This window comes from Poromitra crassiceps (assembly GCF_964638095.1).
Source record: "Poromitra crassiceps genome assembly, chromosome: 7".
Classification (NCBI taxonomy): Eukaryota; Metazoa; Chordata; class Actinopteri; order Beryciformes; family Melamphaidae; genus Poromitra; species Poromitra crassiceps.
In genome coordinates, this window is record NC_139628.1 from 21,493,925 (window position 1) to 21,521,864 (window position 27,940).

At 44.6% G+C, this 27,940-nt stretch overlaps 1 protein-coding gene across 1 annotated transcript; it reads left to right on the forward strand.

The window, feature by feature from the left end:
* Positions 1-755: 755 nt before the first annotated feature.
* On the forward strand, positions 756-27,940 carry LOC310779466 (uncharacterized protein; the record flags this gene model as incomplete). The annotated part of the gene is made up of 8 exons (XM_083639998.1): positions 756-767; positions 15,436-15,446; positions 18,058-18,175; positions 21,336-21,528; positions 23,615-23,710; positions 24,928-25,071; positions 25,503-25,640; positions 26,124-27,940. 8 exons carry the CDS (start codon positions 756-758, stop codon positions 26,225-26,227), a joined length of 816 nt encoding a protein of 271 aa, XP_083496124.1. The 3' UTR covers positions 26,228-27,940.

Consider the following 27,940-nt stretch of genomic DNA (forward strand, 5'->3'; position numbering starts at 1 on the left):
AGCTTGGACTTCGCAGTCCCCCCTAGCTGCTGCCCTTGTGCTCAAATTTCTATTCTTCCTTCTAATGAACTCCCCTAGAGGAGGAGGAGCCAAGCCGTGTAAACATTTATAGATTAGACACATGCTTTTAAATGTTCTAAAATTGTTAAAGCTAAGGAGCTGATATTTCTCTAAGATTTCACAGTGATGATGTGATTGTGGTTTTTTGTCAAACACCTTGATGGCTTTTTTATAGAGCTGTTCAAGGGGTTGGAGCACAGTGACACCAGCGAAGGACCAAACAGTGGAGCAGTAGTCTATGTGAGAGAGGATCAGTGGAGATAGGCTTTAGCCGCATCCGTTAAAGGGCCTGATTTGTTTGAAATTCTGTATGTTAAATCTAACTGTATTTGACACCTTTTTTTACATGTTTTTTGAAAGTGAGGTTAGAGTCCAAAATAACTCCAAGGTACTTGAACTGTGGTACCAGTTCCAGTTCTTCTCTCTCCAGGAAGACATAGGATCTGCTCAACTTATGTGGTTGCTTGGTGAACATCATACAGTTTTGTTTGACATGAGTCTCGTAACCATGCTTGTACCTGGGCCAATGCACTAGTTAGCTTGGATGCAGTTAACATGGCATCCTTACCATGCGCAATGATGGCTGCATCGTCAGCATACATCAGGACGCCTAATTCCTTACAAACATCTGGAAGGTCATTTATATATAAGGAGAACAGTAAAGGCCCTAAAATGGATCCTTGAGGGACACCGACATGATTGTTAAGGTAAGTAGATTTAACACCATCAACAGAAACACACTGTGTTCTGTTTGAAAGATATGACTTGAACCATAACAAAGCATCCGCTGAGAAATTGAAATAAGAGAGTTTAGATAGTAGAACCTGATGGTTGACAGTGTCGAAAGCCTTCTTGAGGTCAAGAAATACAGTTCCTACACATGGATTTTTATCTAAAAGGCACTTAACCCGTTCAGTGAAAAGGCAGTTCGCTGTTTCAGTGGAGTGGTTAGCCCGGAATCCAAACTGCATTGGATGTAACATGGAGGGGCTATTGTCAAGATGTGAAATCAATTGGCTCGCAATCCATTTCTCCGCGATCTTAGAGATGATTGGCAGGATGCTTATAGTCCGATAATTGGCCACAAGCGTTTTGGACCTGGATTTAAAAATGGGTGCCACGGTAGCTACTTTCCATGATGATGGAACTGAATTTTGACTGATTGACTGATTGACCATGATGGTGATGGGTGGAGCTAAGGCATTGATGTGCGTTTTCACAAAGTTGGTATCAATCCCATGTACATCCCTAGCTTTGGAGCCTTTGAGGGCACCAGTGATCTTTAAGACATCAGCTTCTGTAATAGAAATAATCTGGAAAATTGGTTTATCCTTATCTAATTGACATGGTAGGATGGTAGAAGGACTAAAAGAGGTTGTGATCTCTGAAACACTGTCTATGAAATAATTATTAAAAGAGTTTCCCACTGCCGTGGGATCCTTTACCAGGACACCGTTTAGTTCTAGTTCAAGTGCCTTACTATCCTGTTGGTTGCAAGCCGAAAGAGGAAATCGTTAAAAATGCCCGACTTTGCAGTGCTCTTCATAATCAGGTAAGCTGCCTGAACTGAAACTGTAGGCTGCTCAGCCACATCGCTAGGTTAGTTAACGACCAAGTAACGTTAAATAATGTCATTATTAAGTTGAACTGATTGGAACGAGGACATCATTAAAAATGCCCGACTTTGTAGTGCTCTTCATAATCAGGTAAGCTGCCTGTAGCTGTAGGCTGCTCAGCCACATCGCTCGGTTAGTTAACGACCAAGTAACGTTACATAATGTCATTGAATTGTGTGCATTATCAACATAACAATATATCTTTGCAAGTTACAGAATAATTATCTACGCTATCCCCAGTTATAAAGGAATGCACGATATGTATTGCCGGCCACTAGGCTTGGCCAATTGACAGCGCCAGTGCGTATGGGTCTGTAAGACATGTCCCATTAAACAACGTTAATTTCGATGCATAACATTGCTTATCACCAGGCGATAAGCTGTGGTAGTAAGCCGAGAACTGCATTTTAAAACTAAAATATAACTGTGTGTTGCAGATGGGCATAGAGCAGTCCTGACAGCGGGGCTTTGACAGAGTTTTTGCTGTCTGTCTATGCAAAGCTTACTGCTTTCTGCCTACACGTTGCGCGCGCAGCTCAATGTTGACAAGCTGTATAAGGGGTCTATAGCTTGTGTAGCTTTGTTACGCGCATGAGGGAATTTTTGCCTGTCGGTAGACAACCTGGAATGCAGGCTTTGTTTGAGCAGCTGATCTCTAGATTTTATTAGAGTTCTACAGTGGTTATCTAACCATGGTAAGCTGCCACCTTCCTTGGTCCTACGGCTCCCTCTACTGGCAAAAGAGGACATCACCTCCTTGAGTTTGTTATCAAAGGAATCACAGTTAGAGTCTATATTGGTGGAGGACAGAATTTCCATCCAGTCTACAGTTTTCAATGCAGCATTGAGATTCTGTGTCTGGTTCTTGGGGATAACATTATAAGCTGTGTGGGGTGTACCTCTATGAGAATTTACGAACCTCAGCTTGGTAAGCTTTCTTGAGAAAAAAATACAATTATGGTCCGATAGGCCCGTCAGAAAATTAAAGGTCTTAGGGATTCTGTCTGGTTTGTTAGGGAATACTAAATCAATCCTAGTCTGGGAAGAGTTTGTTATTCTGGTAGGTTTCTCTATGAGTTGCACTAGATTGTGGTACTCTGTGGTTCGTTTGAGGTTACTTCTGTCTCTTTTATCATCCCAGTTAACGTTAAAGTCACCTAATAAAATAATCTCTTTGTTGGAATCGCATGAATTCAACATGGTTTTTAGATGGTCATAGAACTCAACTTTGGCACTAGGGTGTCGATACAGGCAAAATAAAATAAAAGACATTTCGTGTGATAGACTGATTATTACACCAACACAGTCAAACATAATGTTCGCTGGCAATTCTAACTGTCTGCAAGTTAAGCTGTTCTTTACATATAATAGTACGCCTCCACCTTTGCCTTTTTCCCTATCCTTCCTAAACACGTGATACCCAGGCATGGTAGAGAGGGTTGCAGCAGATGAAGGTTTCAACCAAGATTCCGAGATCCCAAAACAGTCAATATTAGAATTACATAGTAAATGTTCAACCTGCTCATATTTGTTTCCGATGCTTCTGATATTTAAATGTCCGCATAACAGGTCCTTTGGTTTACTACGAGGGTCCCATACAATTCTGTGTGATTTAGAGTCTGAAACATTTTGATTCTGCTGTGTTTTTTGAGGACCGGATTTCTGGGATTTACCTTAGTAGCTGTGTGGGTTGAAAAGGTTGCTGGTTGGGGAGACAGGTAGGAGGCCGTATTCAGAGTCCTTCTGCCTCGCGTAGAGGTAGCCAAGTCCCTGTGCTTCGCTAGTGTTCGCTGGTGTTCACTTGTAGAGACCGGGTGGCCGATCATAGGCCGCGGGGGCCCAGCCCGCAACCGTGTTGTGGCGGCCGGATGGCCAGGCGCTGCTAAGCCATCACCAGATGATAGCTCGATGCAGGCTCTAGCCAGATGGTCTGCCGCCGGCCGCGGGGGCCCAGCCCGCGTCCGTGTTGTAGCTGTCGGATAGTCTGCCGTGTCGGATGTGGCTGGCGCTGCTAAGCTATCGCCAGGTGATAGCTCGATGAAGGCTCTAACCGGGTGATCAGCCGCCGGCCGCGGGGGCCCAGCCCACGACGGGGGCCCAGCCCGCGACCGTGTTAAAGTTGTCGGATGGTCAGCCGTAGTTGTCGGATGTTCAGCCATGGGTCGCGGCGGCCCAGCCCGATCCCGTGTTATAGATGACGGATGGTCTGCCGAGAGCCGTGGGGGCCCGGTAGGCCTACCTAGCAGCCTAGCTAGCGGCCTACCTGGCTGCGGGCGCTCGTTGTAACCACACTGCAGCACGCTCCGATGCGGACGCTCACCTGGATCGACTCCCCTGAACTGCCACGGATTGGAGGGAAGATACGGCTGGCTGCCCGATGGACCCTCCATGGAGTTTTGGGACGAGGTAGGGTGGAAGAGATTACCTCCGGCGGGTTCTATTCCACTTAACCACCTGAAGACCGGTGGAGGTAAGTGAAGCCATGCTAATATGTTAGCTACTGACTGTTGAGGGAGCCAGGCTATTTGTTGGATTGAGCGGTAGTTGTTATTAGCCTCCGTACCTCCGGTATACGGTGTGCCCTTAGCAAAAAGAAGTTTATACAAGTGTACAATTAGTATACTTTAGTATACTTCTTTTAAACTTAAAATGAGAGAGTATACTTTCAGTTTACTTTGTATATACTTATCAAATATATACTTATAAAAATGTTACTTAAGTATACTTACACTTGAGTATACTTATACTTAAGTGTACTTACACATTATCAAGTATACTTACATTTAAGTATACTTATACTTAAGTATACTTACACAGTACACAGTATACTTACACCCAAGTATACTTACACCCAAGTATACTTACACCCAAGTATACTTATACTTAAGTATACTTACACCTAAGTATACTTATACTTAAGTATACTTACACAGTACACAGTATACTTACACCCAAGTATACTTACACCCAAGTATACTTACACCCAAGTATACTTACACCCAAGTATACTTATACTTAAGTATACTTACACCTAAGTATACTTATACTTAAGTGCACTTACACAGCACACAGTGGGCTCTATTCTCCCACAGGCCATCGGCGCTATTACGGGCCTTAACCGCAAAAAAACGTGCCTTGCGCCTGTTTCGGCAAGATAGCAATAGGCTTTAGGCTGCCAAATGCGCTTTAGGCCGAATGGGCGTGGCGCAGTCCCAAAGTGGGCGTGTCGGCGCTAAATACCAGCCTAGTAATATCTTGGGAGCTGGCCTACATTTAGCGCTTTGCGCTTTTGAAAAGCAGGCCTATTCTCTGCCTTCACTGCTTCTTCTCTGTCACCCTTCTCTCTCTCTCTCTCTGAGTTCCCAGCATGCATTGTGTTTCTTCATTTCGCTACTAAATAGCCACCAAATGAGCCAAAATAGATATAAAAGGTAGTTCTAAATTAATGTGTAATGGTAACACAGCCTGCCATTGTCAACATTTCAATATTGGACCAAATAAAACCTCGAAATGAAAACACCACCCTATGTGAAACATATATGTCCTCCTGGGCCTATATATATCCCTTGTCGAGTTAACGTGATTTAGAGAAGTAACAGCGGAACGCGCTTCGGAACGCGCTTCTAATGGCATCTGCTATACTGTGATGTCCATCCAATAACTTTTAAAAACACATTTATGCAATGACTTGACATAATGTAGGGTATATTTATGTGCATCATCCTTCCTGCAGCAGGCGAGAGAAAATGATATCTTTCTGGACAAACTTTCACCAATCTAATAGGCTATATTTTTCTAGCTGATGCATAGAACATTATTTTCACTTTGATCTTGCTTGTGTAGCGTATTTACATGCTTGCAGTATTGAAACTGCAGTTAGATTGGTTTGAGAAGCATAATAATATGGAATAATAGCCTATAATGCAGACAGACAGGCTGGATGAAGGGAGGGGGGGGGGGGGGGGCAGAGCGTTTGGCTTTCGTCTGGTTTTGCGGGATCACTGGAATTGGAGCTAAAAAGGCAAGCGTGCGATTCGTTTATTGCACTTATCCAATGAGCATGACGGTGCATAATTTTACGCCTAAAAGGCGTGGTTGTAATGCTTTGGGCTGCATCTAGCGCCAGCACGACGATATCAAGTGCGCCTTTCCACGCCCACTGCTTTGATCTGCGCCTGCCGCTCGGCCTAGAAACTGCGCCGATGCAACGATAGGGGCCAGTATACTTACACTTAAGTATACTTATACTTAAGTGTACTTACACAGTATACAGAAAAGTCTAAGTATACTTGGCTTGTACTTGTACTTAAACTTGTGATTGAGATACACACAAGAAAAGTATAAATAAGTATTCTTGCCTTATACAGAAATTATAAGTATACTTGGCTTGTAGTTGATTTGTTTTATTTGAAGTAGGCTACAGCAGTTCTGCATATAAAATGGAAAAATCAGGATATCACAATAAATCCCAGAGGCTTATTTCCATGTGGTCCCTTATAGTCGATAGATTATAGCCGATTAAATACTTTTTCAGACATATCGGTTTCTTTGAGGTAGTATACACCATACACATTTGGCTGGTTTTATTGACAATTCTCCCATATATGAGAGTAGCAGACTTGATGTATACTGGCTGCTAAGGCTACCAGAATATATGGAGTGCTTGAGTGATGTCACTCAGCACACAATTGCTCAACATCATATGTGACATCATCAGTGATGATGTCATAGACATTAATTCATGAATGAAATCATCAGAGGGACAATTGAAACAGAGAAACAAACAGACAAACAGAGCCCATGCTCCCTTTTATAGGCACAATTAAAGCAATACAACTGTGACTTTTGCTTCGCTGGAAATTATGGTGGTGTCCAGACATGGTTTCCAGAAGTACACAACCTGCCTATGACCATCCCCTGATCACAACCCACCGCCATGCAAATATTCAGTACAATGCCACCTGGGATGTGGGTGTCAGGTGTTTTCCAGGACTTTCCAAGTGGTTCCAGGACTTGATGAAGTGCCCATGACCTTCTCCGGATCATAACCCCCTGCCATGCAAGATTTCAGCCCAATCTGACCTGGGGTGTGGATGTGAAGTATTTTCCAGGTGGTTTCCAGGATTTTCCAGGACTTTCCAGGTGGTTCAAGGACTTGGTGATGGACCCATGACCTTCCCCAGATCCTAACACCCCGCCATGCAAAATTTCAGCCCAATCCGTCCTGGGGTGTGGGCGTAAGGTGTTTTCCAGGTGTTTTCCAGGATTTTCCAGGTCTTTCCAGGTGGTCCCAGGACTTGATGACATGCCCATGACCTTCCCCAGATCACTACCCCCCTCCATGCAAAATTTCAGCCCAATCCGAACTGGGCTGTGGGCATGAGGTGTTTTCCAGGTCGTTTCCAGGATTTCCCAGGACTTTCCAGGTGATTCCAGGACTTTCCAATCTGCTCATGACCTTCCCCAGATCATAACCCACCTCCATGCAAATTTTCAGCCCAATCCGACCTATAGTGTTAGAATAGAGACAGATACACATATAGTGGTATGGTCAACATTCACTACTTTACTCAGCTGAACGGATAGCCAAGTGGATAAGACACAGGACAATCTGCTGAAAGGAAGGGGCCCTGAGTTCGATCGTACTTTTTCCTTAAACTTAAAGTATACTAGTAGTATACTTACTTAGTATACTACTAGTATACTGAATTAGGCCGATTTAGTGCCAATTTAGTGTCAAGAAGTATTAGGCAAGTACACTTGGAGTATACTACTAGTATATTTATATTAGTATACTTGGTGCATAAAGTATACTGAATTGGGCCAATTAAGTTCTAGAAGTATTAGGCAAGTACACTTGGAGTATACTACTAGTATATTGATATTAGTATACTTGGTGCATAAAGTATACTTGGGTATATAAGTATACTTGCATAAAAGTACACTTGGTCTTTACTTAAGTTTACTTAATAAAATAAACTTGAAGTATACTTCTTTTTGCTAAGGGGGGGCCTGGGCACGGATGGATGTCGCCCGAAATCAGCAGACAGATGGAAGTAATGTGTCTGCTATCTCCACTTCCCTTTGCAATGAGGGGCCGCCATTTACGCCGTAGTAAAGAGTCATACGTTGCCACAAGTCCATAGCCAAAGTGTTTGTTGCTTGTCGTACTGTCATCGGAAAGGTAGAACGTCGGAAAGTTCTCCATGGATTCATCAACTATCTTCTGATGTAGAAGTGTTGGTCGCAAGTTTTTTACCGTGGCTGTGATTAAAATCAAGGTGCAAAAAATATTTAAAAAGCTCAATAATAGGCTTGTTGGACGCCGCTGCGAGCACACAGGCTGCTGCTGTTGCAGCTGCCGCCATGATAGAGGAGGAGTCATGACTCCTGTGATGTGATCTGAGCTGAGTGATCTTCACACACGAGGACCACTTTTATGAGTTTTTAAGCTTTTACGTGCCGTTAATAGGGCGGCTAGCTAGCAAACAGCTAAATGAGACTACACTGTTGAGTCGATGGGATATTATATATGTCAATAACGTCACCACTTCAAAGGACGAACACGGAAATTCTCTTTCCCTCACCTGGTTCAGCCCGTTCAGCCCGGGGTAATTAGTGCACAGCAGCGCACACAACAACAGTCCAGTTGAGCGCTGACGTGACGTGGAAGCCTATGTACTGTGTGTAGTTCTGGATTAGCTTAGCTCAAGCTTTTTACTTCTAGGGCTCGCATTTACGCTACAAAACTCATGGAAGTGGTCCTCATGTGTGAAGATTATCCGACTGAACTCTGGTTTGCGTTTCATTAAGCCAGCCTTGCCCAGAGAGATTATTAGAAGCATCGCGGCAAAAACCCATTCAAAAATCCCATAGACAGAAACAGTGAAGAACCAGGAAGTCCGGGACTTCCGCGTTCTGACGACAAAAATACGTCATCCCTGCGGCTCTCTATTACTCCGCAATACCACAGGTACAAGAAACACCAGAATAGACTGAGACTTACACGGAAGGGAGAGATTTGACTCTCTCCCTCTGCTGGCCGCTAGCGAGCGGTGTCTCAAGGCTGGGTCTGGTCCAGGTCTGCCCCACTGCTTCTCGTCCGTTCCTCTGGCCAAGTTGGCTGCTGCTGCTGCTGCTGCTGCTGCTGCTGGGTTCTGCTGGTCTGGTGTGCTCCACTGTCAGTCACTGTCTCCTGTGTGTTCCTGTATCAACAGTTTATATACTCTCAACCAACAGGTTAAGTCCCGCCTCTGGAGCCAGCCAATTGGTTGGCTCAGCTCTCTCTTTTTTCTAATAGGCCACCTGCACTGTCCATCTCCCTTGCACAGGTGTGTTTCACTCAGCACAGATTGGTGGTAATTGATGCCAAATGGGCAACAGGTGTGTAGCCATGGTCAAGCTTGAGACAATTAACAAAAAAACAAGTCTAGACAATAAGAGCATGCATAAATTCAAAAGGAAACACAACAAAACAACCCAAAAATAATTAACACGTTCACTCCCGTGGACGAGATATCTTGTCAAGCAGAAACCAACGGTTGACTGCCGTGGACGAGATATCTCGTCCAAAATTTTTTTTTTTTTTTTTGACGGTGGGACGTGGATCTAACCCTTTTACATCTCCTATATAAATATGGGAGCCACCGAAAGTGTACAACCCATTCCACTGACCCAATAAGTGGCGACAGTGCTCTCCAGAGTAGAAAAAGCCGAGCCAAAACTGCAGGGGAAAGCGCGAGGAAACCATTCTCATACTGTAGAATGGTTTGGCGAAAACGCTTTCGCGCTGGCGCACAACGGTGGCGCACAACGGTGGGGGGTTCCAAAAATAGACTGGGTGCACACTTTGAAACACGCAGCATAAATAAGCCCAGAATCGCAAAAGCTTCATCAAAGCTCTCAACCGAAACCCCAAGAAACGAGCGAGCCCATCCAGACTCGCCCGACGAGGGGCAGCCAGGCAGCAGCCAGGCAGCAGAAACTTGCTTGTGACACGCCCGCTGCAGCAGGAGGAGAACACACACGGAGGGAGGAGTTTGAAGGAGAGGGGGGTTTCCTGCTGTTATGGAGGAAATTACTGTTCAAAACTATTGTTTAGATGTCTGACGTCTTACTGATGCGAAAAATAAATGGTTAAAGTGACTGTTCTATCGAATTTCACAAAAAGCCATTTATCTCAGCTTAAATTTTCAGACGCTGAAACCATGCTGTATTCAACTGCTAATGCTTACATAACTACTAACTCTACAAACTAACTCTTTTAGACAGAGAAAGCACACATTGTATTAGTTCTTTTGAGATATTTTGTATTCACAAAATCCTAGCAGAAAATAATCCTCGGCTCTTGAAATATGAGCCAGAATCCTCAAAAAAAAAACTTGGCAGAAGCTACCTACAGTAAAAAAAAAAACTGTTGGCAGTGAATGTGTTAAACACTGCAAACAAAACCTACACATGCTTGTAAGTAAAGCACTGCAAAGGAAATAATAAAGAAATACAAAACACTGTCTCACTGCCCGGCTCACACAAGCACTTAGGAAGGGGATCATGGAACTATGTGTCGTTCTATCCTTTCCTTCTGTCCTTTCCTTGTCTCCTCCCACCTCCCTCCCCTGCTTTGTGGTGATGAACAAAGAAACTATACGATTCTGTCAGTTTCTATAGCAGTTTCCAAATGAAGACATAAGTGTGGACTCGTCTGAACTCTCCTTCCCAGTTTATGACAAGGAAGGAATCAAAGCTGGATGGATGGAGACAATTAAAAGCACAGAGAAAGGAAAGCAGAGCAAAGTTAAAGTTGAAAAGTTTACATTTGGAAAATGTCAGCCATGTTTGTTGAGAACCTAAAAGTATGCTTTTTTTGTAATTATTACCCAGTTTTAAATGTTTGAAATCTGTATTTTGATGTCATGATAAAGCTAATATGTAACAAATGATGTCATTTTGAGAAGTGTTTCAGTGAGCAGTTGTTGTCATAAGAAGGTGTTGTGACCTCAGAGAGAATCAGGTCCTGTTCAATGTGTCTTCAGTTGAGGAGGGAACAGGCCTAATGGACAAAGAGACTGTTCTCTGGGGTCAAACCCACAGCCTACTTGAAGCTTCCTCATTGCTCCATGGTGAAAACATCTACATCAATAAATGGCATTGTTGTCCAAAATGCATTCTAGATGTGGGATTAGTAACCTTAGACAGTTTTGGCTTTAGAGGGACTTGATCAGACAGACGTCTGAAAAACCGGAACAATCCCACAATATGTTCAGTTTTAACTTGATGTAAAACTGTTAACATCATTTCAATGTTTGACCTTTTCTAAAAGAAAAGCCCTCCTGCTGTTTCTGACTGAAGTGATCATGTCATCACTGATCCATCTGGTTGATTTAATGTCTAGATCATGTTCAGCGTGTTACATGTAGCTCATTTGGTCAGCTATTGCCTTGTTAAAAACTGTTGGAAGTTTGGTCTTAGTATGTAACTTCTATAGTATAGAAGTAAGATTGTTGTATGTGCTAAATGTGGGGAGGAGTGTTTTGGAGAGTGTGGGTAGGAGCTAGACTAGAGTGTCTTCTCTGCAAAGATAATTGCACTATGAGTTTTGATTGGGAAATACCAGCTCTGGTGACGTCACCGTCCCAGCTCATGACCTTTGAACCATAAGATTACCAGTTCCCAGTTATGAAGGAATGCACGATTAACCTGCCAAGGTCCTTGGCTGGCCTGGCAGGCAGTCGAGCCAATCGAACATCGCTGCATCTGTAAGTGGAGAGAGAGTCTCTGCCTCCACATCAGTGTCAGTTCTCACTAAACTCCTCAACTCTCCAAATCCCAGCAACATGGTCAGCACTGAAGATAAATGAGACTCAGGTTGGTTTGAGGTTTTGCACGCAGTCAGACAAGACTTCTGAGAAAACAAAGACTTTACTCCCACATCCCATGTGGTCTCATAAACCGTTCTGACCCCAGACTAATACCTTTTTTACCATAAGAGCTTTCGGGAGTCCAGCTCAACCTGAGTTGAAAGCCAGGGAGAAAAAGTGAGTCTTCAAAGAAGACTTAAAGATCTCTAGGGTCTGAGCAGATCTAATGTGCCAGGGCAGGCTATTCCAGAGCCTAGGGGCAGTAATTATTATTACTGTCATATATTGCAGACTGTGTTCCAGATCCAGTCTACTCAGCAGTGAAAGGAATCTGAGATATTGCTTATGGTCAAATCACCATCAAACCACCCAACAAGAGAGGTAGATGTCCTCTTCATATAGAAATATACATTTTTATGACAAACCTGCTACCAAGTAGGTGTGCCTTCATCATGGAGGAACACCTTATCACTTACATCACATTACCAAACAGCTGATTGTATATTAGGCATACATTACATACATAGAATGCAGTATCATTAGCAAACAAAGGTTATAGCATTTTACATACATACATACATACATACATACATACATACATACATATATACTATACTTTTCACACTACATTTAGCCGGGGTTAAGTCAGTCAGTCTCTTAGCCTGGGGCTAAGAGAGCTGTTAGCCCAGGGCTAAGAAAGCTTTCACACTCGCACAATCCTGGCCCACTCCAAAGTGGGCTAAGTCCTGCTCTGGAGCGACTTTCCATCTAAACAAACACAGGGCTAAAAGTTGCCAGTGTGAAATGGGGACAGAGACGGGGCCAAGGAAACAATCGACCTGAACCTGGGTTAACAATGCGTGTGTGAAAAGGGGCTAAGTTAGCCTGGAGCTATCTTAGCCCTACTCTTAGCCCGGGGCTTAGATAGCCCCAGGCTAAGAACATGTAGTGTGAAAACCCCTTTATGGCCCATTTCCACCGCTGGTATCAATGCGGCCCCACCTAGCTCGTCTCGCTTTTTTGTCTCATTCCACCGATCAAAAACCTAGCCAGCCCGGGTTGAGTCGGGGTTGAGTCGCGCTAGTTTTGGTCGTTTTTAATTTTAACGTTATACGCTATAGCCTACTTCGGCTATGGGCGGAGGGCAGATATGCGGTCGCTATGACGACCAGGTGTGGGTGGAGACAAGTAAACTTGCTATGGAAACAGAGTCTATATCAAGTAGAGACGTGTAAGACCAGGTCGAGTAGAGCTGTACTGTGCTGTTATATGTGGTGGAAATGAGCCATTAGTGTACTAACTTCACCAAACTCTTAACCCATTGATACCTGATGCAGCATTTGCGTGTATATCCCTCATTTGTGTGTGTATCCCTTTAAGGCCGCGAACCGTGTGACACGGTCTTAAAGGGATACACACACAAATACTGCATCAGGTATCAATGGGCTAAGTGGGGGGCATCACCTGAAAGCCCTTTATTGCTGTTCCAATTCTTCCAGATGTTTTAAGTGTGTGTGTGTGTGTGTGTGTGTGTGTGTGTGTGTGTGTGTGTGTGTGTGTGTGTGTGTGTGTGTGTGTGTGTTCAGACTCTCCGTCAGAACCAAAGGTCTTCAACCAGTTCAACGACTGATGTGCAACTGCAACTGAACCCCGAAGCCTCTTAAACCCGGTTTCGGTCAACAACGTTTCGGTCAACATCGTTTCGGTCCTTCGACCTTCATCAGGTAAAAGGTACCTGATGAAGGTCTAAGGACCGAAAGTTGTATTAATAAAGTGTATTGCAAGTAAAGGACAGTGTGCGCGGGAATCCTCTTTTCTCTGGCCTAGTGTGTAGAGGTAAAAGTACTTGCCTACCACCACCACCACGGAGACCAGGGGGCAATTCCCGGCAGTGGTACTTCCGGTTTGGTCAGACGTTCCTACAGACACCATTGGGTGTCTGCGGGTGGGAGGTCGCTGTGCTGCCTCTTCTGGTCAGTTGGCCAAGTACAACTGGGTTGAAAATGGGTGAAAAATATATACAGTAAAAAATGTAGTCAGACTGTAGAGTTTTCCATCACCCAAGTGTGACAAAAGTCCAACATGGCTGCTTTGGGGGAAAAAAATATACTACATTAATTTGTACATCTTTGGAATGTAGTATTATTTTCTTTTCCTCTTTCTCTTTACTACATTACACAAGCCATAATGCTTATTCTTTCATAATTCATACTGACATTTCTATTTAATTGGATCTGATGATAATTGTCTTGTTTTATGCCTACAGAATATAGCCTAGTATAGTGTATACCCCATTTGCTCTATTCTTATTTACATGTATCTTTATAGATTGTGTTATTTGCTGTTTAAAAATCGTATTTGTCATCTTGTGTTGTATGTGTGCGTGCTGCACAAAGCCGTCACATGGAAAATGAAACTTGTTCTTTTGTTGCTTGTGGTTAATGCGTCCTCTCTCTGTGTACTGTGAGTGTGGCAGGCGTCTGTTCCCCCGCTTGGTACTGAAGAAAGACCGCAACACCATGCAGGGACTTTCCTGTGTGTGTGTGTGTGTGTGTGTGTGTGTGTGTGTGTGTGTGTGTGTGTGTGTGTGTGTGTGTGTGTGTGTGTGTGTGTGTGTGTGTGTGTGTGTGTGTGTGTGTGTGTGTGTGTGAGGGGGGGGTGTATATGTGTGTGTTTGTGGAGGAAGGGGTCCTGCATTTCACACTTTTGTACATCCTGCCAGAGGGCGTAAGTGTGAAAAAGATGCATTGGGGTGGACATGTGAACTGGTGAGATTCACTGTTGATCTCATATCACCAAACTGTACGATGGAGGTCACATCGCTACAATGGCTGCTCTGTAAGTAGAATCTAATGTGTGTGTGTGTGTGTGTGTGTGTGTGTGTGTGTGTGTGTGTGTGTGTGTGTGTGTGTGTGTGTGTGTGTGTGTGTGTGTGTGGCGTGCGTGCGTGCGTTAACTTTAACACGTTCAAAATTGATTGTGTCCCGTTCATCAGAGTTGAAGCTGTCGTTTCCTGGAGTAGAATCTTATCTTGGTCTTTATTTAATCTTGTTGAAAGAATTATAAGTTATTAGTCAGAGCTGTTTATGAGACCACATGGGATTAGAAGGTCAGTCAATCACTTTCTGAAAGGCACACATCAGTCCAGTACTTGTTGAGTCCTATAGAGCTACAGGTGCAGCCAATGTAGAAAACCCCTCATGTGTTCATCCTGTATCTACATCCTGTGTAGAGAAATCATTCTTTAACATTATATATAGATCTAAATTATATTTAGATCTATCTATCTTACCGTATCTTCGTCTAACACAAAATACAATTTATCTGAATGATGGAAGATATAACCAATGTTTTCCACATACTAGACCTCTGAGTTTCTGAGTTGTCTGACGGTGTGTAAAACTTCAAACCAACCAATTTTTAAGTCTTCTTTGAAGACTCACTTTTTCTCCCTGGCTTTCAACTCAGGTTGAGCTGGACTCCCCGAAAGCTCTTATGGTCCTTTGCATTGTGTTGTATATTGTGGTATTGTGTTGTACTGTATACTATGATATGTTTTTTCTGCTTTATTGCATTTATTGTGTCTGCCTTTTTATTGACCTGTACAGCACTTTGGTCAACTGCGGTTGTTTTCAAATGTGCTTTATAAATTAACTTTGAGTGGAGTAAAAGGCGATGCTGCTGCTGCTGCTGCTGCTTTCCTGGGTAACAAAATAAGGTGTATTAGTGGGACTTTTGATGTAAAAAAGGTATTAGTCTGGGGTCAGAGCTGTTTATGAAACCACCTGGGATGTGGGAGTGAAGTCTTTGTTTTCTCAGTAGTCTTGTCTGACTGCGTGCAAAACCTCAAACCAACCTGAGTCTCATTTCTCTTCAGTGTTGACCGTGTTGCTGTGCTGCAGACCCACACAAGGTTGGTACAAACTCTCTCTTAAAAAAAAAAAAAAGACGGCACCGTGGCTCAGTGGTTAGCACTACGGCAAGAAGGTCCAGGGTTCTAACCCCGGTCTGTCCCAGGTCCTTTCTGTGTGGAGTTTGCATGTTCTCCCCATGTTCATGTGGGTTTTCTCCGGGTGCTCCGGTTTCCTCCCACCATCAAAGACATGTATGTTAGGGTTAAGGCTCCTGTCAAAGACATGTATGTTAGGGTTAATACTCCTGTCAGTGCCCTGACCAAGGTACTGGCAAAAAGAACTGGAGTTGGTTCTCGGGCGGCGGGCGCTGCACTATGGCTGCCCACTGCTCCAAGTTCTAGAAAGGTTCCAAGTAGAGGATGGGTCAAATGCAGAGGATGAATTTCCCCATGGGAATAAATAAAGGATAACTTAACTTAACCTAACTTGTGATGTTACAATGGGCCTTTGTAGGAAACCCTTTTAGAGAGCGTGTGTGTTTTGGATAGCATAATAGTTTTTGGAGAGAGTTTAGGAGTTAGGGTGAGAAGTGACACTGACAGAGACTGTGTAAGAGTAAGAGTGACTCTCTCTAGTTTCTCCTGCCACATCCTGAAAAGACACCAAATCTGAATTTAAGCTTTAAAATATGATCTCTAGATGTTTATATGTGTATATAAAAAAAAAAAAAGTGTTTCAATAGTTGCGTGCTTAAAAATACATCTTTATGGGGAAGGAAATGATTCAGTTACTACAGTAAAATAAATAAATATATGTTTTATTATATTTTATAATATATTTAGTGTAGTGTTAACAAATATAATTGAATAATTTCCTTCCACATAAAAATCATATTTGCCACGCCCATCTGTCTAACCGCCTGCCAGTCAAAACATCATCACATTCATTGTCATTTCCCCCTGGTGTGGTCAGTAGTCTGACTGTGGTTCAATCAGGAGAGGCCAGTTGGTAGGATTAGACAAACTTTATTTAGCAATCGGCATGCATGGCAAATACTTTGGCGCTTGACTCCATTGGCCAGTGGCGCTGCTCTTGAGGCAAGAGGAGGGCACCTGCATAGGCTAGAAGATCCCCCCCCGTGGGGGATCAGGAGTCAAGACTCGTTGGTGGCGGACTGGGGAGGTGGGTGGGGCAAATGGGGAGGTGGGTGGGGCAAAACAACGCTTCGGAGGCCGGCTTCAAGGGAGATGGACTGCCGTGAGCTGCTGCTGCTATGATCGGCCAGAGAGAGAGAGGTGACGTAGAACCCTTGCTATATATGAGGATTAACTGACGTCATATTTGACGTCATAGCAGACGTCATACTAGGACTTTTGACTGACCACGTTATGCTAGAACTTGACTGTCGTCAGGGGATGATCGGATTATGCGTGAGTGGCCTTCTTCTTGAACTATGGTCTGGAGACCTCACTTCAATCAGGAGAGGCCAGTTGGTAGGATTAGACAAACTTTATTTAGCAATCGGCATGCATGGCAAATACTTTGGCGCTTGACTCCATTGGCCAGTGGCGCTGCTCTTGAGGCAAGAGGAGGGCACCTGCATAGGCTAGAAGATCCCCCAAAAGGAAGATCTGATTACCGGAGGTTAATTGAGATCTGCAGGCGCCAGTAGTTGATTGCACTTTTCCGGCCTTCGACCTTTTTAGCGACTTACAGCTATTTGCGGCTGGCGCTCCCAACTTGGTCGGGCCTTCGATCTTGCTTTTCCTGCCTTCGACCTTTTTAGCGACTTACAGCTATTTGCGGCTGGCGCTCCCAACTCGGTCGGGCACCTCGCGATAGCGCTTCCCAGCTTGGCCTACCTGGCCGCCTTGGCGCTTCGCGATTGTACTTTTCCGGCCTTCGACCTTTTTAGCGACTTACAAGCTATTTGCGGCTGGCGCTCCCAACTCGGTCAGGCACCTCGCGATAGCGCTTCCCAGCTTGGCTCACCTGGCCGCCTTGGCGCTTCGCGATTGTACTTTTCCGGCCTTCGACCTTTTTAGCGACTTACAAGCTATTTGCGGCTGGCGCTCCCAACTCGGTCGGGCCTTTGATCTTGGTACACTAATGTTTGACTTGGCGCTTCCCGGCTTGGCCTACTTGGCCGCCTTGGCGCGACTACCCTGACTTTCTCCGACTCTCTCTTTCTCTATCCCCCCCAAAAATGAGCCGGGGAATTTACTGCGCCTTACTGGGCGCCATGCTTACGGGGAGCCACCACCAACGAGACATTTTAAAGTCTGGGACACTGTTCGTTGCCATGCTCGCCGATTGGAGTAGTTCTTCGTCGGGAGGTTGCATTGCTGGAGCGTCTGCTTGAGGTGCAGGGTGAACCAGGATCTTGTCATGTGGTGACAGGGTGCGATGAGGAACGGGGGAGCCGAGGGGCCGGTCCGGGGCGGTGACGGCCGGTGATGATGTCATCAGATGGCAACCATCTGCCACTCTGGGCAGACTGAAAGGTCCATGGGGCGAACGGTTCATTCTGGCGGCAGCAGCTGAAATGTAGTGCTTAATGCATGAGATATAAAGAAACTGGTTAATAAACAAGTGAGAGAAAGCGATGGTTTCACCGCCTGTTAGTAGGGTGTCTATCTACTCTTTGTCTATCTCCTCTTGTTGTGTTAGTGCTTGCAGCGAGGTGGATGAGGGAAGCTGCACCGTTGAGAATCCCTGCCCTCCCAGCACCCTCCGAAGAGGGACACATGAGTTGGGCGAGGGCACCGACGTGCCTACCCCCGCAGCGGTTAGAGACAATGAGGCGGTCAGCCCCCTCCCGCCCAGTGCCTTCTTCGATTCCGTGGGTAGGTAGGGGCTAAGCCAGATCACCGCTCTGGTTTGCTACTAAGAGGCAGAGCCGGACAACACTCGTGTGATGCAGATCCTCCCAGCACCTTGATGGCTCCGCAGCCATCGCACCCCCTCGCTTCCGTCTAGATCTCTCAGCTGGACTGCATTTTAGCCCCTGCATTTAATATAGTCCAGGGTGCAATAATGGTAATTGACACGGAATGTATACTTGCCTGACGTATTTTGTATTTTGCTACTTAGACATTCCACTTATTTTTGCTTCTAGCGCATTTACTAGTTATTCTATGCTATGTTGTGTTTTTTCTGCTTATTGCTTACTACTGCATTTGCATTGCATTTACTACTGTTTATTTTATTTTAAGCTATGTGTGTTCTGTGAGCGAGCTACTGTAACTTGTCCCAATTTCCCTTCGGGGATCATTAGAGTCATTCTGATTCTGCTTCTGAAGAAATGCCGGAGGCATTTTACTTTGAAATTCGTTGAGCACAGGAAGTGGTGTATTAAGGCCGGGTAGCTTGACACGGAAAAGACGTCAGCATTCCCTACGCCGTCTGCGTGATTTCTAACCCCACATGGAAACTTTAGGTCGGCCAGGGTGGTACCTCTCTTTATAGTACACAGATGCCGTGTACATCCCCCATTGTCCACGCCTCTTTCATTTCGTCCTCCATTTCCTCCTCCCCGACCCCCAGCAACATTAGGAAAGCGCATAGGCACCAGGCCGTTAAGGTTCTGTCCTCCTTGGGAACAGGGACCGCCACGTAATAAACGAGTTCGATTTCTGGCGTGTCCCAGCTCGCCATTGCCTCGGCGATAAGGTCCAATTCGATCTCCGCCTGGTGCTTCGCCTCTAGCTGCTCTTCCTCGCTTTCTCCGCATCCTGGGATCATTTCAATCAGGAAAGAAGATGTGCCTATGGACATCCAAAGGGGAAAGTTTCTCCTAATTCCGTCCCTGCAGGTGATCCCCATCTCGCTTAGGAAGAATCTACAGCCCTTTCTGTAGGCCGCGTTCATGAAAGCTAGTTTTGCCTTTTCTCCTCTACTTCTCTCTCTTGCCTCCCTGAGCCTCCTCGCCCTCGCGTCTGCCCTCCTCCTCTCTCTTCGGCTTCTCCCGCTCATCGAGCTCCATGGGCCAGGGGTGTTAGAATGGCCCCTTGCGTGGTTATTATTATTATTATTATTATTATTATTATTATTATTATTAAATTGTGACTCCCGCTGGCCATTTGCCAGAAAGCGATTTCCGCCAGCGTTGCCAGACGTACGATAATTATCGTATGTGTACGATAATTTCGACCTCCGTACGATGAGCGATCAACGATCCCAAAATCCCCCGCGCCGCGCTGGGGAGGGGGCGTACGATAGTTTCACTCCAAAAACGATAATTTTGACCCTCTGGTACGATAATTCAACATTTGCCATCTGGCAACACTGATTTCCGCTTAGGCGTCGGTATTTCTGTTTGGTGAGGCGGGCCGTTGCGGGCGGACGGAGTGTTAAATAGATGAATACGTCTGAATTTTACTGGACTGGTAGATTGCCCGTTTAAATACTGAAGTAATGATACTTTCCTCTCATGGGTCCTTTCGCGTCCACGGGTGGCTGGTCCTCCGGGGTATGCTTGGTGAGCTGTGGTCGTCAGCCCCGTCCTTGGTAGAGCCTGGGGACGCGATGATCGCGGTGCGGAAGCCTGGATGCTTGGACGCCTAGACACCCGTCTGATGAAGAATAGTGGGGCTGCATGCAGCTGCTTGCTGGACGAAAATGTTAGTCACTGATTGTCAGTCTGAAAGTCTGTTGTTGACTTGGGGCGGACTCCTGGCTGGAGGGAATTGGCCGCTTTGCTTGAGCCGATTTGCTCCGTGAATGGAGATAGCAAGGAAAGATTGACGACGTGCAAGACAGCGTAGAACGTGGCGTCTCACGGCGGCCCCTCGCAGTGGAGCGCCCCGCGTTGGCAGCCTGCGGCCCGGCCGTCTCGGAAGGCCAATGCGCTCCGTGCCGACCCGGAACAGGGTATCGTTGTTTGAGCTGCCGTCGCTGCCCTGGACTGTTCTGGCTCGGGATCCGACAACCGGGAGTGGGGAGCGTTGAGAGATCCGCGATTGTCCACGGGTAGAGAGGACTTGGGGGTGCTGATTCGGTCTGCAGATATGGTGCAAAACAACGCTTCGGAGGCCGGCTTCAAGGGAGATGGACTGCCGTGAGCTGCTGCTGCTATGATCGGCCAGAGAGAGAGAGGTGACGTAGAACCCTTGCTATATATGAGGATTAACTGACGTCATATTTGACGTCATAGCAGACGTCATACTAGGACTTTTGACTGACCACGTTATGCTAGAACTTGACTGTCGTCAGGGGATGATCGGATTATGCGTGAGTGGCCTTCTTCTTGAACTATGGTCTGGAGACCTCACAACAATTTTTATAATGGAAAACAGAAAAGAAAAGATTTGAGATACAAATGTAATTATTAGGTTATTACCTGAATAAAAGTAAGGAAATATATTCTGAGGTAGTATGGAAGTGATTTCAATGGGTTCAATGGGTTTTTAAAGACATATTGCAATATGGGGGCCGTGGCCAAAGGCTAATGCTATTTGGGGGCCTTGGGATGGAAAAGTTTTGGGAATCCCTGCTTTAAAACATACATCATGTTTCAAAGAGCTAAACTACACAGCTTCGTACTCATTCTGACTGGCCAAGTCAGTATCCAATGCTTCCTCAATTGACAAAAAAGGGCTTGAAAATGCCTCAACGTCAGATTGCTCTTATATCAAGTTTTATTCAATCCAGGAAAGTAACAACTGCCACAAAATAAAACTGAACTGAAACTACCAAAGGGAAATGCAATGGTGCTTATACGCACTCTGATCCTGCCAACGCTGAAGACTTGTGACATGGCCTCCTGAGGGGGAACTGGAAGGCCCTCTTATCTTTACTTCCTAGGCTAAATAAATGGGAAGTGAGTTCAGAAATTGCAGTTATAACCAATAATTTGTCCTTCCTGCTGCCTCTCTCCAGCCTCTCTGGCTGTGAGTCCCAGCAGATCTCAGTTCTTTCATAGAAAGTTTGTCTCTCTGAGCTGTGAGGACCACAGCTCTGCTGGACGGACGGTGTGGAGGACAACAACCACAGGAATACTGTCTGAGTGTGGAGATTACTGGGGGATGTCATCACGTTTTTCCTGCAGCATCGCTTACACAGTCCCAAAAGACAGTGGAGTTTACTGGTGTCAGTCTAGCGAGGGAGACAAAAGCGACACAGTCAACATCACTGTCACTGGTAAGACCATATTATTGTCATATGTCCAGTGTTGGGGGTCGTTACTCAAAAAAGTAATATATTACACATTTCACATTGCTTAAAAAAAAACAATGCCTTATGTTACTTAATTACTCCGTGGAGAAAGTAATTCATTACACTACTCGTTACATTACTTTTGCGTTACTCCGCAACATCGCCTGAGGTGTGAGGTAATGAGCATATCTCCACCCCTCAAAGGTTGTAGACCACACTGCCATTTCCCCCCATCTGCCTCGAACTCCTAAGAAAGTTGGTGCTACAATGGATCAGCTGGAGGGACGACTGCCTCTGATTGGCCTGAACCAACCAACCAACCGTCACTAAACCCAAACAATCACTCCTCCCCGTCCCACCAGCCCATCCATTCTAGCAATTAACTCACTTTTACAGTCAGCTATTGTTGCGCAATCGTGCATGTTTGATGTTTTTTCCATAACCCTGCAGATTCAACCCCGATCCTCCAGATAATTGAAGAACGTATCTGTCTGTCTGTCTGTCTGTCTGTCTGTCTGTCTATCTATCTATCTATCTGTCTGTCTGTCTGTCTGTCTGTCTGTCTGTCTGTCTATCTATCTATCTATCTATCTATCTATCTATCTGTCTGTCTGTCTGTCTGTCTGTCTGTCTGTCTGTCTATCTATCTATCTATCTATCTGTCTGTCTGTCTGTCTGTCTATTTACCTATATCTAGCCTATTCTATGTGTGAAAAGGGATTGTTTAAAAAGACTAGAACATTAAATTAGTGATCCTTGTATTGATGAAACTGTCTGTAAATGCAACCTGATCTTACCATGTGTACAAAATAATAACATGACTTTACACTTTCAAATAGTGATACACCAATGGTCTCAGACCCATGAGTCCCCCCCCCCCCCCGATTTTTTAAATCCCATTTTTATCCCCCATTAGTGCTAATTTAATTTATTTATCCTGGTTGCTACTCCACCCTCTGCCGATCTGGGGAGAGCCGAAACTATGCTTCCTCCGAGACATGGGCAGTTAGCCAGCCGCTTCTTTTCACCTGACAGGGGAAGCTTCACCGGTAGGACATAGCACGTGGGAGGTTCACGCTATTCCAACCAGTTCCCCTCCCTCCGAACAGGCGCCCTTAACGACCAGAGGGGGAACCACATTAGCAACCAGGATATTGCATGTTTTGGTGAAGGGGGTTCCTATATGAAGGAAACCCCCGGGAGGCACGGGAGAACATGCAAACTCCACACAGAAAGGCCCTTTTGACGACCCGGACGGTGGGCACTCGAGGACATGCGGACGGGCACGCATTCCTTCAGCGTTCACAACGTCCCAGGTGGGAATCGAACCCAGGACCTTCGAGCTGTGAGGCGACAGCGCTTACCACTGCACCACCGTACCCATGAGTTCTTATGCTGATACATTACGTTATTGCATGCTGCAGATCTGTCTCTGGGTCTTGGACACTGCTCACTCCAAACTGCTGTTGGGATCCTGGCTTCTGATTGGTTCCCCCAAAATCCTGGGGTCACCAATCAGTAACGACTTTATCGATCAGTCGCACCCACCCAACCTGACTCTGTTGACTTTTGAAAATGAACCACTCTCTTATTGGTGCTACGACCTGTCAGTCATTCAAATGTTCCACACTCAAAACAGCAGTGGGGGCTGCAAAGTGGCACAGACTCATTTATGCGGAGTGCAGCGATTCAGCGTCATATTTGAGTATGGGGAGAGACTAATACGCCAACTGTGTATTTTGTGAGCAGGAGATACGCTTGTCGAGCAACACGAGTGTAAAGCTAGTCAGAATTAGAACATCTGTTTTCCTGTCGTATAACTTTCACAATAAAAGCCCCTGCAACACGACCAATTTGAAAATGTTAGAACGCATCTCTTATTCCCACGTCCACCACGTCCGGTCTATTTGAATGCCACGCCTCTTCCTGGTTATAGCTCCCAACTCTTTGGTGTATTCACTGCACGCAATTTGAAAGTGTAAAGTCCTGTTACTGTACTTGTAGTCTTGGGCACAGATTGAAGAGAGCGGGCTGGTAAATAGATTAAATGATGTCATGTCTCTGTGTTCAGATGGTCATGTGATCCTGCAGAGTCCTGTCCTTCCTGTGATGGAGGGAGATGATGTCACTCTGAACTGTACAACCAGGACTGCCTCCTCCAACCAAGGTTATTAGTGGCCGGGCCAGCGAAGCGGCAGGGCCACTTTTTATATTTGCCTGTATTCTTCTTCTTCTTCTTCTAGCAAGTTGGACTTCCCCTGCATGAAAATAAACTAAACTTTGCACAAAGGTGCAGTCCCATGTCAAACTTCTTTGACGCGAATGTGGCGCCAATAGTCCTAATGGTGGCGCTACAGCGACCGTCAAAAATTGAGCCCACAGTGCATCAAAATGTTGAATTCTGCCCCCATGTATAGCCTAAAGAGCATCTTAATTGCCCTAATTCAGAGTCAGAGTCAGTTTATTTACCATTTGCAGTCGGAACTACATTGGGATTGGGGTGCAAGAGCTTAAAACATAGACACATATATGACAAATCATGACATAAAAGAGCATATAAAAAGACAAACAATAAAAAAGTAAGTAATGATGTGATGTCACTCGAGCAATGATGTCATCAGTGATCTCATCCTTCCTGGCTGAGCAGACTGGGTGGGTGATGTCATTGTTGCTATGATGTCATCGGTGATGTCATACTTGCTATTGTGATGTCATCGGTGCATGTCATTATGCCAAAGTATAAATAAGCAATGTTTCAGTATCTCTCTCTCTCTCTGCCCACTAGCTCCACTGTCCCTACTCTCTCCGCCCCTCTGTTCAACTGCCACGTACTTAACCTGCTGCAGCCTTACTTCTGCCCCAGCCCTGTCACTAATGGCAGTGTTCTAAGCAGACTGGATTGCAGGCAGCAGATTAGACTATAGCTAAAAGACTTGAGACTTGACTTGGAGTCTAGCTCAAAGACTTGAGACTTGACTTGGACTTGCAAAAAAATGACGTGAACATCTATCTCTGTCAGTGCTCGGCCACGACCCATTGCTGCGCAGCAGCTATAATTATAAATTAGTTTTGCATTTTTCATTAGTTTTTATTTCTATGTCATTTAGACTTTTTGTTTTCAATTCCAGGTTAGTTTTAATTTGTTTTTGTTTTTTTTAATCCGGTTTGCTAGTTACGTTTAGTTTAGTTGTTTTTTAACACTTGGTTTTAGTTCAGTTTTTATTAGGTTCAGAAACGTTCACTGTTGGTTTTAGTCTTGTTTTGTAATATGGGGTATTTGTCAGGTTTTTATTTGAGTTAACTAAAACGTTTTTTCCCCACACCTAGTTTTTGTTATTTTGTTTGTTTTCATTAGCGACAATAACTTTGCCTCCACCCTCCCAGCTGATTTCTATAAAGATGGCCACCTCATCAGGACCGAGCCAGGACAGATGACCATCCACCATGTTTCCATGTCTGATGAAGGTTTCTACAAGTGTCACGTCTCTGGTCATGGAGAGTCTCCACTCAGCTGGCTGGCTGTGAGAGGTGAGGAAGTTACTCTGACATCAATACTTTCTCAACACAAATATTAGCTTTATTTTTTATTATGCCAATACCTCAATTTATCTATTTATTTATTTATTTATTTATTTATTTATTTATTTATTTATTTATTTATTTATTTATTTATTTATTTATTTGTGTTTGTTCTCTTTTGATGTAATATAGTCATCTCATGTTGATATTTTCATAATTTTTTCCTTTTGAGGTAGGACTTTTTATAAGCCCTTCACATGTACAAATAAATAAACTCTAAAATCTAATTTCCTGCATGGAGTTAACAGCTGAATTCCATGAAGCATTGTGTGTTTAAAATAATCAAACTTCAGACTTCTGAATACAATACATTTTAAACTGACAATGTATTGTGAATGTGTGTTTCAGTAGATTTTCTCTCTGTGTGCTTCTCTCCTTAGCTCCGCCCACTGCCACAGTTCTGCCACCTCCACCAGCTCCCCTCATGCCTAGTGACAGACTGGTGTGCCACCTAGTGGTGTTCTGCCCTTACTTCATCTCAACTCTCCTAATTCTGTCTCTATATTGCAGGCGTAGAGGTAAGAGACCCTCTAGGCTAGACGATCTGTAGTCCTACACCTGAAATTGACAACTCTGTCGGTTGGAAACTCAAGGTCAAGGTTCACTTTACTACCAATGACACGTTGTGTGCTTTAGCGCCGGGTGGAAGATATAGGACCCATTTAGCTCTTATCAAAGCACAATCTACTTAACTAACAAACGACTTCTAAATAGCTTCTTGCTATTGGCAAATGAGGCTTGTGTTCCCTTCTTTAGTAGAGGAAGACCTGCCTCAAACACCATACACAAATCATATATCTATAGCTTATTCTGTCAGCTTTCATTGGATGTTTTCAAGGAACAAAATGGTGGTTGTCCGACAGTGATATTAAGCCTTAAACCATCGGAAACTAATTTCCAATTTCTGAATGGGCAGAGTCTATATAAGAACTGTTAATTTGTTAGCAGCAAGTAAATTGTCAAATGATCTAAATGTTCCTTTAACTCTGTTCTGACTGCAGGTAATGCCCCGCCCATCACCATGGAAATGGCCCCGCCCAACCCGGCTGATGAAGGACTGGATGATGACATCACTGCTGATGTCACCACCGAGCATGACTTCTGAGATGAATGGACAAAGGAGAGGCAGAGAGAGGAAGAGCAGTTGTTATTTTGTCAGTTGCTTATAAGTTTCTCTAATTTAGGCAATTGATTAAAAAGTTAGTTCAGTTAGACATATTTGGCTGTTTATGAGTTGAGGCCACGTCCCGTCATAGACGCTGGTTTAGCTGGCTCAGCCTGGCTGGGGGCGTGGTCAGGGTGGGGTAAAAGCCCCCGTTCTATCCATTCAGCAAAGTTAGAATTTAGCTGATAGCCCAGCCCAGGCAGACACGATCGGGGCTTTAACCACCGCAGTAAACGCACATCTGAGCAGACGTCTTGTGTTCTGCTCTAGAACCCCCAAACCTTTAGTTTAGAGCTGCAGCACCGTCTTTTGGTGAGTCAGCCCATTGAGATATATGGGCGGTTTTACCCCACTCGCGCGCCAGCCGTTTTTTGTGGGCGTTCCCAGACGTCTCTATATGAGCACAACTGTGAGTAAAGCAGTTGTCTGTTTAAGGCAGCCATTTACATCATGCATAAACTGACAACTGCCCATATAATAATACTCCTGTTTACATGACTGACACATTTATTTTCATTATCCAGACAGAAGGGCCGAGGTTCTTGTAAAAACAAAAAACAAAGGATATTCCTGGCCTCATTGTTATTTGATCTCAACAGTTTAAAATACAGACCCAGACAGACAGACAGACAGACAGACACACACACACACACACACACACACACACACACACACACACACACACACACACACACACACGGTGGCACTGTCAAAGTGAGACTGTATGGTTTCTGATAATAAAGCAAAGAAAGGTTGACCACTGGATGGGAAACAGAACAGAAGGGTCAAAACCTTTGTGTTTTACATGATCAGAGAGGGTTTAGCAGCTCTATGAGTCTGCAGTGTTATTTCTCTTATAACAGCTCTCTTTATTAGCTCTGTCTGTCTGTCTGTCTGTCTGTCACTCTGTCTGTCTGCCAGATCTGTCTGTCTGTCACTCTGTCTGTCTGTCTCTCTGTCACTCTGGCTGTCACTCTGTCTGTCTGCCAGATCTGTCTGTCTGTCACTCTGTCTGTCTGTCTGTCTGTCTGTCTGTCTGTCACTCTGTCTGTCTGTCACTCTGTCTGTCTGTCTGTCTGTCTGTCTGTCTGTCTGTCTGTCTGTCTGTCTGTCTGTCTGTCTGTCACTCTGTCTGTCTGTCACTCTGTCTGTCTGTCTGCCATAGCTTAATCTGACAAATGGACAATGATACCAAGGATACAGTATTAAACATGATCGTCTCCAGATTGACAGGCTGCCTACAGACTGAACAATATTTAGACAGTTTTGTTTGCATCAGTCTTTTGCAAGCCTTACAATTGCAGTCCATAGAGAATAAGGTTGTGAATGTGCCCCAGACTCCCAAACACTGGCACAATAATCTGGTAGGGTCATAATACGTTCAACAAAGGCCTGATACTGTATTTCATATTTTAATATTTGGACTTTAACTGTGAAACAAGTGTCCATATACTAGGTCAAATGAGCAGCCACTTTTTATTCCTCTGTTCTGTTTTATGTTTGCCTTGGTTATTTTGTTTTGTCGTCCGTTCTCCTGTTTTTGTTTATTGAATGAAATGAAATGAAATGAAATGAAGCACTTAGATTTGACGCTACCATAAAACAAATGTATTATGATTACTATTATACTTGTGTTATTTTGTCATGTCAAGA